This window comes from Onychomys torridus, chromosome 6 (genome assembly GCF_903995425.1).
Source record: "Onychomys torridus chromosome 6, mOncTor1.1, whole genome shotgun sequence".
NCBI classification, from domain to species: Eukaryota; Metazoa; Chordata; class Mammalia; order Rodentia; family Cricetidae; genus Onychomys; species Onychomys torridus.
Window position 1 is genome coordinate 85,102,000 of NC_050448.1, and position 12,457 is coordinate 85,114,456.

At 45.1% G+C, this 12,457-nt stretch overlaps 1 protein-coding gene across 2 annotated transcripts in view; it reads right to left on the bottom strand.

Annotated features, from left to right (window-relative positions):
• Positions 1 to 8,122, bottom strand: part of Stxbp3 (syntaxin binding protein 3) — a 43,387-nt gene extending 35,265 nt beyond the window's left edge. For both annotated transcript variants that reach the window (XR_004945178.1, XM_036189698.1), the window contains exon 1: positions 7,945 to 8,122. Coding sequence is in view for 1 of the 2 variants with exons in the window: in XM_036189698.1 (XP_036045591.1) it covers positions 7,945 to 7,993 (49 nt within the window). In the remaining variant the exon portion in view is untranslated. The remainder of the gene's footprint in view (positions 1 to 7,944) is intronic.
• Between the last annotated feature and the right edge of the window lie 4,335 nt (positions 8,123 to 12,457).

Genomic DNA, 12,457 nt, shown 5'->3' on the forward strand with positions numbered 1-12,457 from the left:
AGTGCTGCTCTTGTGGAGGACTAGAGCTTAGCCCTCAGCATCACACTGGGTGGCTCACATCCACTGTAACTTGAACCCTCCTCTGGCCTCCACAGACAGCTATGCTTTTGTCTACATACCCATACAAGCATATACATAATCAAAAGTAAAAACACATCCTTCAAAAAAAAATCTGATCTTTGTTTCTAGTTCCTGGAATAAATCTAAAAATCCTTGAACTCTCTTATGTGACAGAGACTCTACGGTATGCTGGTGACATGACCCTTTTGGCTTCAGCACGCAACTGGTCACCAGAAGGACCAAGCTATGACTTTTAAGGAGGCAACAGGGACTAGAGAGTGTGCTCAATTACCAGTGGCCAATGACTTCATCAGTAAGGCCTACACAATGAAACTTCACAACCCACCCACTTCCTGAGTCACTGAATGCAGCCATGTGTAGCAATGGTAACACAGCCAGCTCCATCGGGAGGGACGCCCCTTCTGGAGCTCACCTACGACTTCAACTGGCTGATGATTGGCATGCTTTAGAGAAATAACAACAACAACAATCAAACAACAAAAACCCTGGTGACAGGATGTAGTTTACTAGAGTTTGTTTGTAAGCACAGATTACAGAGTCTGAAAGGGAAGGCAGAGTATGGGAAGTCCTGATGGGACCAGGGAAGTGTGGGAAGCACCTCACTACCATCATCGGAACTGGGGGCAGTCTTAAAGGTCTGAATCCTTAACCCTGCCAACGCTGGCCCTAAGTAGTATCAGAACTGAACTGAACTGCAGGACAGCCCACCAGCACGTGAAGAGTTGGAGAGCGGGTTAGGAAGAAGGAAAAATAATATGTGCTGTTAGAAGTGTTCCAAGAAAAAGGAGTATTAAAAAGTTGTGCTCTGGGGCTGGCGAGATGGCTTAGTGGGTCAGAGTGCTTGTCCACCAAGCCTGACCTTGTGAGCTTGATCCCCAGGTTCCACGACAGGAGAGAACCAACTCCCTTAAATTGTCCTCTGACCTCCACTGGCACACTGTGGCTGTGCATGCCTGCACTGTCTTACACACACACACATACACACCCTGGATGGAATTTTAAAACTTGGGAACTGATTTTGTAATCAGGAAGATTTTTGAAGTGTTAAGAAACATCAGTTAGAAGTTGAGTGTGGAAGCATGGTACCCAAATCCCCGGATAGGATGACGATGGCAGAAGAATCCAAGATTATCATCAGCTACAGAGTTGGAGGCCGCCTGGGCTACACGAAATCCTATCTCGAACCAACCTAAACAAAGCAAAACAAAACAATGGAGGCTGAGGAGGGTGCATGTTGAGCAAGCACAAGGAACTGATTCAGATTCCGAGCATTCATGTACAAAGTCAGCTGTGGGGGAATGTCTGCACCCAAGTGCTGGCAATGGGGTGGGGAATGGACAGAGGAGGAGCCTGGAGCTCACTGGCCAGCCAGCCTAGATGCACGATAAGCTCCAGGTTGGTTCAGTGAGAGAACCTGTCTCAAAAACTAAGGGGGAGAGCTACGGAGGAGGACACCCAATGTCAACCTCGGGGCTCTTTCACCACACAGGTGCACCCCCCCCAAAAAAATAAAAATTGTTAGAAAGCAAGAAGTCAGTAAAGGAATTATATATTGCTTACTAGATAGAATATTTTATAGGTGAAATAACCAGAAAGCAAAGGCTTCTTCTCCCGCATGACAGGCAAACATGAAGGCCACGTGAAGGCAGAGCTCAGACACTGAGAGACTACTTCCTTTCGGGGCCAGCTTCACTGCACGTACTGCGAGCTGAAAGCTGAAGACACTGCATGTTCCCACAGTTACTCTGTTCTTCTCGGAGAAATGAATGCTGCTGGAGCAGTCATGCCACTGGTCTACCTCATACTTGACCGCCCTAGATGACGGGAACAAGCCACGGCTGACCATGCAGCCCTTGAAACAGAGCTGGTGGTAGCCAGGCACGGGGGTTCAAACTTGTAAAATTCTGGCACATAGGAGGCTGAGCAGGAGGGCTGCTGTGAGTTCCAGGTCTTCCTAGGCCACAGAGTAAATCTGGCTTAAAAAAAAATCACTTGAACAAAGCTCAGTAAGATAGGAACTAACACAAAAGAGAGGGCTGGGGTGGGACTCAATGGCAGAAGACAGCATGTGTCTTTTGTGACTTTGTCCTGGATTTAATAATCGAATTATCATAAAAAGGTTCAGCATATACATATTATTGTCACTACACTCTCTGTTAAAGATGCACCATGGATAGCTGCCATATAAAGTATGAACAGAGATAACTTATTCTTTTAGTAATGTTAGTAACTTTTTAAGTAACTAAAAGAATACTGACAGACTGTGTTTATTCAACAGACTATATTCTCATGCACCAGGCTGCTATTTTGTTTCCAATTTTTGCTACTATGCTATTGCACTGGGATCTTTAAACAGGGCTAGTGAAATGGCTCGGCACTAAGAACGCTTACTGCTCCCCGAGAGGACCCATGTTCAGTTCCCAGAGCCCACATGGAGGTTTACACCCATCTCTAACTCCTGTTCCAGGGAACCCGGCACTCTCTTCTCACCTACACAGGCACCGGGCAAACATGCAGTGCACTTACATGTATGCAGGCAAAATACACATACTTAAAACTAAATGTTGGAAAAAAAACAACTTTAAGTTCAGGTGGGTAAAGGTGCCTGCTGTCATACCTGCTGACCTGAGTATAATCCCGGGGACCAGCAAGTACTGTAGGCTGTCTTCTGACCTCTACACTGCCACAGTGTATGCACAGGCAGATGTGCGTGCACAGGAAATACATTTTAACAATCTAATTTGAAAGCCCTTTGAGAAAAGAAATTTTAAGTATGCGTGTGTATTTTTGTCACTTTTACTTATGGAGTGGCCCACGGTGGGACTGCTAGAATCACCCAGTGCTGTCCCCTGTCTCATTAAATGGACTAGCAGTTTTCAACAGGCTATAACTAATCAGCTCCACAGCAAGCTTTCCAACTGCTACATGACATCACCTGACTCTGTCAACGTGATAGGTTAAGGGGGGTATCTGGTCTTTGCATTTCTCCAGATCAAAACCAGACTACACCATCTGTAGGCTGCGTCTTTATTTCCTCTGCTCATTTTTCTATTGGGCCATTATTTTATTAATCAGTTTGTAGGCATTCTCTATACACTAAGCCTGGCTCATATTTTCTTCAGTCTTATATATTTAGTTCAAGAAGTATATGAAACTAGAACCTGTGGGAACTAAGGACTACTGCAAGAGTAGATAGAAAGGCAGGGCCAGGACGCAGCCCGGGGCAGAGCCCTTGCACACGCACACACACACACACACACACACACACACACACACACACGCACACGGCAGATAGAAAAGCGAAAGAGTTGTTCATGCATGCATGTGAAAATCTAATGAAGAATTTGAAGGATTCTCCTCAAACCTGAGTGTGAAGATGAAAGAACACTATTGTAAATTACGGGATGATAACACAAGTCAGAATGGGGTTCTCTCTGGGGATAAGGGGGTTACACTGGGAAAGCGGAAATGCTTAGAAACCTTCTACAGACTGATTTGGGTGGTAGTTACATAAGCAAAAATATCACCTAGTTGTTCACTTAACATTAGTATAACTTATTACACTTAATTGAATTTTAAAGGTCATTTCCCTTCAAAATAGGAACAAGAAATGACTTCCTTTTGGCATTAACAGACTGCAAAAATGCCGGTGTCTGCTATTTGAAAAGAAAGGGAAAAGTCATCTTTAATGAGTCTCCATTTCCCAGAGAATGCCTAAACCATTTAACAACTGGCTCCAATCTACCTTTTGGGCTACACGCCCCCATCCTTTGTAACAAATACCTTGCATTATGTGTGGTGTATCTGAGAACTCATGTGGGGGCCGGAGAGATAGCTCAGCAGTTAAGAGCACTGACTGCTCTTCCAGAGGTCCTGAGTTCAATTCCCAGCAACCACATGGTGGCTCACAACCATCTGTAATGAGATCTTCTGGCCTGCAGGGACACATGCAGGCAGAATACTGTATACATAATAAATAAATCTTAAAAAAAAAAAAAAAAAAAAAAGGAATTCGTGTGGGTGTGTGCACATATGCAAGGAGACTAGAGGTCACTGCATCTTCATCCATCACTCTCAGCCTCATTGTCTGACACAGGATCTCTCACTGAACGCGCTCATTAATATGACTAGACTAGCTGACTACACTGCCATGCCTGACTTTTATGTGAGTGCTGGATTTAGTGCCTCATGCTTGCAAGGCAGGCTCCTATCAGCTGGACCATCACCTCATCCTCTCATTTTTTAAAAGGAGTTTCATGGTAGTTTACGGCTGATTCCTTCTTGTATTTTAGGACTGAGAAATGTCACCTAGTCAGATAAACTTTTCCTGATGTAGCTATTTGTGTAGCCTCGCTCCCTGTGTATCATAAACTGATGTCAATCATGTTTACCCTGGGTTTTCTTCTTTATGTCCTATCAGTCCCTACTTGAACAAAAGCTTTAAGAGCACTGGTAGCTTTCCCATAGGAATTCAATGATGTATTAATGGGCTCTTTGAGGTAGGAATGGGAAAATTTAAGACACTGAGTCATTTATTAAACACAGTAACAAAAATACACACTACCTATCCCATTCTGCTGGGGACTGTTAAAACCTTACAGCCCTAGGAGGCTGGTGAGAGGGCTCAGCTGGTCAAGTGCCGACCCAAAGCGTGAGGACCTGAGTTTGGACCCACCAAACACACACAGAAGTCAGGCATGGTGGAGCACAGGTGTAACCTCAGTTCTGGAGAGGCAGAAATGGGATTCTCAGAGCTAACCAGCCAGCCTAGCCAAGGGAGCTCCAGATTCAGTGAGACTTTGTCTCCTGAGGCAGAGAGCATTAGACGAGACATCTGACATTGACCTCTGGCCTCTGCAAGCATGTACATGGGCAATGGAATTTGCACATGTGCACACACACACACACAAACTTAAAGGACTGTAAGACAGAAAAGTGAACCCTCTGAAGCTTTTCAAGAGACTCCTGACTGTAAATGGTGGCTCATGCGTGAAACCTCAGCATTCAGAAGGCAGAAGGGCTATTGCAAATTCCAGGCCAGCCTGGGCTACAGAGAGAGAGACCTGTCAGGAAATAAAACAAAAGGAAACAGACAAAAAAGCAAAGCACAGCTTAAGGGGCTCTCCTGAGGCAGCAGTGAGAAGGGGAGACTAAATGCTAACACAAAGGAAGGTGGGGGAAACTAAAAAGCCATCTGAACTAAGACTTGAAGGCTAAAATGTGAGTAGGTAAAGAATTAGGGAAAGGGGTCAAAAGGCAGAGGAATGGACCACCAAGATAAGACAGGAAGATAAATAATGCAATGAGAATAAACAGGATGGGCGTGGGGAAAATCAGTCTTACAAAACTAGGGAGATTGGAGCTAGGCAAACAGTCAATTGTAGGCTGGAACGAACACCAGGCAATAGGGTGCCTCTGCAGGTCTTCAAGCCAGCAGTATTAAATGAAATTATTCTGGCAGCTATTTGCTGGATGGACTGGAAAGAAAGAAAGACAAGAACTCTGGAGTTTACTTAGGAGGCTCATGTAATAGACTGTGCTTAAATAAGACCCTGTAAGACTAAGGGTCTTACAGAAGCCACACGTGTGCCAGACATTAACACAAAAGACCTGGGTGTGAATCTTAGGTGTAGATTTTACTTATTTATTTGAGACAAGGTCTCAAAGTTCAGACTGGCTTCAAACTCGCTATATATACAGCTGAACTGATGTGTCTACCTCCACCTCTAAGTGTCGGGGTTATAGGCATGTGCCAGTACTCTTAGGCCTAGATTTAATAGCTCTTGTCAGGGCTCGTTTTAGCAGCATTATCAAGACAAAAACTGCAAAGTACAGCATTCACTCACTCAAAAGCTGTGCGTTCTAATGGCTTTCAGCAGTCATGCACCCACTACTACTTTACTACAACTGTCTGGAGGACATTTACACCACTAAAAAGAAACCTCATTCCTTGGGGTGGGGATGGATGTGGCTCAGTTGGTAGACTACTGACCTAGTATGCAAAGGGCCTTGAGTTCAATCTCCAGTACCGACTAAAACCAGGAATGGTGGAATTCACCCATAATCCTAGCACTCAGAAGGTGAGGGCAGGAAAATCACAAGTTCAAGGTCATCCTTAGCTACAGAGCTGAGTATGAGGCCATTCTAGGGCACACGAGACTCTGTTTCAAAAACAAAACCCAAGTCCTGTGTAATGGCACATGCCTTTGTGCTCAGAATGCAGAGGCAGGTGGAGCTCTATGAGTTCAAGGCCAGCCCAGACCACACAGTGAACTCCAGGACAGCCAGGGACACACAGTGAAAACCTGTTTCAAACAACAGTAACTATAACAAAAGCCTAAACAGAACCCCATCCCTTTAATGTCATCTCTCCAGACTGTGACATTAGTCTCCTTCCTGTCTCTCTAGATTTGCTTGTCCTGGACATTTTTCACATGAATGGTGTCATACCATGTGGTCCTTTGTGACTGGCTTTTTTACTTAGCATGTTTCCAAGATGCAATAGCATAAAATATATCAGCACTTTACTTACATTAAAAAAAAGATATGTATCCATTTATGCATGCATTACTCATCCATGCATCAGCCTGTGGGAATGTGAGCTATCTTCATTTTCTAGCTAAGCCATTTTTCCAGTCCCTCAATATATATACATGCTTTGTGCAATAGACACTGGGTTGTTACAACCTTTGGGTAGTATTTCTAGTTACACAAGTTTAAAAGAATACTTTACAGCCTTACACCTCCCCCATTCAGCCTGTCTGTATTTTACTGTCCATCTGGTAGTCTGGTGTTACCCTAAGTTAACACTAAGAGGGAAATTCTACTGTCTTTATGCTCTTCCCTCTGCCTAGTCTCACACTACTGATACTGACACATTACTAGCTATTATATAGTATCTTTCTCTCATAAACCCTATTATAATGTATCATTATAACTCAGAAATAATTTATACAACACAATTTGCCACCCATTTTTGCTTGAGAGTCTATAAGACAGAATTCTGTTAACTAATTTCTATTCTGTTCCTTGTTCACCAAGCTGGAGTAAGAAACACTAATAAGACGTTACTCCTTCCCACTACTGGACTATAATTACTTTGAACCCAGAGATGCCAAACAAGAAAGGCCCTTCCGGCTTGAGGCTTTCATTGCTCCTCTAACCTGGCAGGCCTAGGTTTGGTGTCATTTTAGTAAATGTGGTTGATACGGCAGAACACCAGTAACCAACAAGTAGACCAGTTATAACAGTGTATGAGCAGACTATGCAGGGTGCTGACGCTAGATAGACTTGAGCAGTCCGATGGTTTGTTTGTTTGTTTGTTTGTTTGTTTAGGAAGTCGTCTTCTCTAGGAACAGTGGCAGAAGGATCTCTTGAGCAACAAAGCCTGCACTTTTTAAAGGACAAGACACTGAAATGCGTGGTAGTAATACCCATGAATGCGGACACTAAGGGGCCTCTGAAAACACAAGGACGAGGGTGGCATTGAGAAACACAGAGCTCAGATTGTGTCGGGTGCAGAGACGTCGCTGCCTGGTGGGGCGAGTGGGGAGTGGGAAGCACTGTCCCGGGACAGCGCAGGGACCCGGGAAGGAAAGCCGGCCGAGATCGCCGAGGGTGGGGCTTCGCCGCTGAGCCTCACCCCGGCGGGCGAGCCGTAGCCGAGGCCGGGGAGAAGGCCGCGTCTGGTCACCCCGCCCATCCCTGGCGCTGGCACGAAATCCGACTCGCTGGGCAAGCCGGAAAGAGTCCTACCAGGGACTCGGTCCCAAAGCAACAAGTTGCCGGTGCAGCGGAAAGACAAGACCCGGTGCGTCAGACCCGCGGCCTTTCCCGTCTCAGCCCTGACCCCTCCGCACTCACTCCGCCACACGACGCTCTTCAGCCCCCGCTCCGTCACTGGTGGCGCCATCTTCCCCAAGCCGTGGAGCCGCAGCCACCGCCTGCCACTCGCAACCTACTTCAGCCCTGAAACCTGCGCTCGGGGGAGGGCCCTTCCCCTCCAGGCGAGGGAGGCTCCGCCCTCTCCGCGGACCGCGCCCTCTGGTGACGTCACACGCGTCAACAAGGGCGCGTCCAGCCTGCGCCTGGACTGAGGCTGCGTAGAGTGGGCGGAATTCTATGAGCCGTCTGGCGCCCCCTGGCGGAAACCAAAATTCAGTGTCCAGTTAGGCATCAGCAAACTAACACTCTTCATGCATTTATGAATTTATATATCCAGGGTCTTTTCTTTTTGTATTTTAAAATTATATTTATTTGTGTGTATGTACGTATGCACACGTGTTTGCACGTCAGAAGATCTCTTCTTTCAGGGTGTGGGTCTTGGGATCAAACTTAAGTTGTCAGGCTCAAGATCCCTCTTGTCGGCCCAAATATGGAGACTTTTTGCTTTACAAAATAAATGTTCATTTAACCAAGCGATTCATAATAGACTATTCAGAAGCCAGCTCAACTACCAAATGGAAAGTCTGCTCTGTACCCATGCCAACTTCATTTTACTCATTTTTCAAGATCACTGGTTATGTTAACCTGTAAGTAACCAGCAGTATGCCCAGAACTGTGCTGGACTTTCAGAAAAATCAAAGAAACAAGAGACCCTCTTCTTCTGAAGAATTACACAATTTAAATTATAGAGCACGGTTCCTAGCATTGCTAATCCCACCAGGCAAGAAAAAGGCCACTAATCACAATTTTTAACAAGCTTTATTGTATACAGGTGCACCTGCTTCCTAAGTTGGGTTAGAGAGGGAAGTGCTGAGTCTGTTTCTCAGGGTCTTTTCTTTCTTTCTTTCTTTCTTTCTTTCTTTCTTTCTTTCTTTGTTTTGGTTTTGGTTTTTCAAGACAGGGTTTCTCTGTGTAACTTTGTGTCTTTCCTGGAACTTACTCTGTAGACCAGGCTGGCCTTGAACTCACAGAGATCTGCCTGGCTCTGGCTCCCAGGTGCTGGGATTAAAAGCGTGCACCACTACTGGCTGGCTCTCAGGGTCCTTCTCAGGAATAAAAGCAAGTTTACAGAAGCGAGACAATGGAGCAATTGGAAAATACAGAAAAATCTCAAAAAGAAAAAACAAACAACCCCCCCCCCCCATCATCATATATATATGGTCATTGGTTAGGGAGGGTCAGGGTGTTCCTAAAAACAAGTCAAGGTCATGGGTTAGAGCAAGTCAAGTTCAGGAAACAGCAGCTTAAAAACAGAAACTCAGCTCGTATAGTACATGGAAATTTATTTTTAAGAACACAAAATGGCTCCTGCCTTCAAAATGGAGTCAGGCAGGTTCCTCATTCTTCCCTTGACTTTTGTGTCCTTGTCAAATCCTTGAGAGGGGACTGTCTTATAATGTTATCAGGTGGCATTGTTTATTTGATGGGTGATGAAATTGTTGACACATTGAGGGCACAGGGCCCAATTATGATAGCCAGTAGAAATAATATTAGAGGGTCAATGAAGGAGGAGAACTATCTTAGCTAGGTGGGCCAGTCAAAATTTGTTTGAGAGATTTTGTCTTATTTCTTGATGTAAGACCATCTCTATCAATAGTATTAACAGAGCAGATTCCAGTAAATTGCTGACATCCAAAATTATGTATAGGTAGCAAGTAGTCATTAGAGGGATCTCCTCTGACACAGTTTTCCTGTTGGCTTCCTGGTGCTAGATGGAGCCAGAGGTTATGACCTACACTGTTACAGACAGGGTTACTCTGGGTATGCTAAGTTCAGTTGAAGTGATTAATGAATCTACCCCTTCTTATTTTAGCACATCTGTAACTCCCACTATCAGAACCTTTTAAAGAATATTTGATTATGCCGAAGTCTGTATCATTACACTGGGATTGGTCCTTTAGATCTGTCCATCCCAAGTACCCTCCATCCATGATGGATAAAAACAATCTTTTGCATGGCAAGACAGTATCGAGGTGGTTCCTATGGTGGGGTGACTTTTATTTCCCCTGTCAAGATGCATTTAGATTCTGTTTGCATAGCTTGAAAATAAGACAGTGAAACTGTTAGTCATAGGACAATCATGGTGTAGATTCCAACAGCAAGAACACAATGTTTAAAGTTATATTAGATGGTCAAACTTAGAAAGTTTGATTTTTAATGGTCCCTTTTCAATCACTTTCCACCTCTGGGGGTTGGGCTCCTATCCCAAGTCTAACCCATAGACTATGGGCATGAACTTTTCTCGATACAGGATACAGAGGACTCTGAGAAGGGCATAGGAGGTCAACCCAGTTACCACCAATCTGAAGAGTGTGTTTAGTTAAAATTCCCTTTAAAGCTCTTTTCATCCTTTCTACCTTTCCTGAGCTCTGAGGACAATATATACAATGAAGTTCCCAATTTATGTTAAGAGCCTTAGAGAGCAACTGAGATAACACATCTTGGCTGTGAAGGCCAGGCCATTGTTGGACTCCAGAGATATGGAGAGGCCAAATCTGGGGGAACAATTCCATTATTAACTTCTTAACCAGGTGGTGGTGGTACATGTCTTTAATCCCAGCACTTGGGAGACAGGGGCAGGCAGATCTCTGTGAGTTTGGGACTAGCCTGGTCTACAGAGCAAGTTCCAGGACGACCAGGGCTACACAGAGAAACCTTGTCTCAAAAAACCAAATAAAGAAAACAAAAATTTCTTAGCTATCACCTTGGCTCTTTCCATTAGGAATGGAAAGGTCTCTATCTAGCCCACAATGGTGTCAGCAAAGACTAGCAGATATTTGTAGCTTTATAGTTCTGGCTTGGTTTCAGTAAAGTCCAATTCCCAAAATTCACTGGGTACAGTGCCTTGACTCTGTTGTCCTGGGGAAAACAGGTATTTCTCTGCATGTACCTGTGCACAGGTCAGGCATCAATCTGAAATGCTCTGAAGTTTTTCCCAGTGTCCAGGCAGCCAGACATGAGGGAAGATGAGTCCTGACCCTTGCATCCTGGTGTGATGCAAGACAGCTAGCCAGTTTGGGCCCAGTACTTTTGACGTGCAGATTTTTCTGTCAGGTGGCTCTCTGGAGCCCCCAAGTCAGAATATGACTTGATCTCTTCTAGATCATGCTCAGAAACATCTTCATCGAGGCAGAGTGGGGGCTCAGGAACAGCAGATAGTTCTAGGGTGGTCTGGGGTTTGGGTTCTCCAAGAGCAGCCTTTTTGGTGACTTGATTTGCATGGTTGTTACCTTGAATTGGGGAGGGGGGGTGGCGTTGCCTTTTAGATGTCCTGGACAGTGTATTCATGGTCAACAGTTCAGTTAGCAGCCAGATGCAACTGAACAATTATATGTTGACTTTGAATAGTCGTTCCCTTTGAGGTGAGTAAGCCCCTCTGTTTATGCATCTGTCCATGAACATGAGCTGGGGTAAACTGGCTGTCTGTGTAGCTGTTCGCCTTTTTTCCTTCAGACCATCTTTTTTTTTTTTCTTTAAGATTTATTTATTTATTATGTATGCAGTGTTCTGACTGCAGGCCAGAAGAGGGCGCCAGATCTCATTACAGATGGTTGTGAGCCACCATGTAGTTACTAGGAATTGAACTCAGGACCTCTGGAAGAGTAGCCAGTGCTCTTAACCTCTGAGCCATCTCTCCAAACCCCTTCAGCCTATTTTAAAGCCTGTGTCAGAGAAATTATTTCTGCTTTCTGGGATGATGTGCCCCTGGGCAAAGTTTGTGCCCAAATGACCTCCTTCTGGCCTATGATCACTGCTGCCCCCAAATACCTGGTTCCTTCTTGAACGAAGTTGCAGCCATCTGTGTAGAGATCACATCTCTGGTGATTAGAAGAATGTCTGTCAGGTCAGGTGGCATACCTTGGATGATGTCTAGCATTTCCAGTGAGTTGTGGGTGGGCTCCTCAGGGTTGTCTGTGGTCCGGCAGCAGGGTGGTAAGATTGATGGACAAGGATTTATCAAAGATCAGTCTGTCCTTATCTAAAAGAAGGGATTGGTACTGAGTCAGACAGGCATTTGACATCTACAGATTGGCGGCATCCCTCAGCAGGGTTTCCACAGTGTGTGGAGCTGTTACAGTTAGAATCTGTCCCACTGTGAGCTTGTCAGCTTCTTTTATAAAAATTATGGTGGCTGCGATGGCTCTTATATGGGGGTTTGGGGGGCATCCAGAGGCTACGTGATCTGGTCTCTTTGAGATGCAAGCTACTGGCCTTTTAGACCCAGGGTCTTGGTCAGTACTCCTTTGGCAATGACCTTTCTTTCATGGACATAAAGATGCACGGACTTGGAGACATCCGGAGAGTTAAAGAGTACAAGGTCTTCTTTTAACTTCTTAAAGGCCTGTTCGTGTTTCTCTGTCTATGCCAAAGGGGTGTTGCCCCTGGCTGTAGCAGAGTCCAAGGGTCTGGCAATTTCAGCAAACCCAGGTAC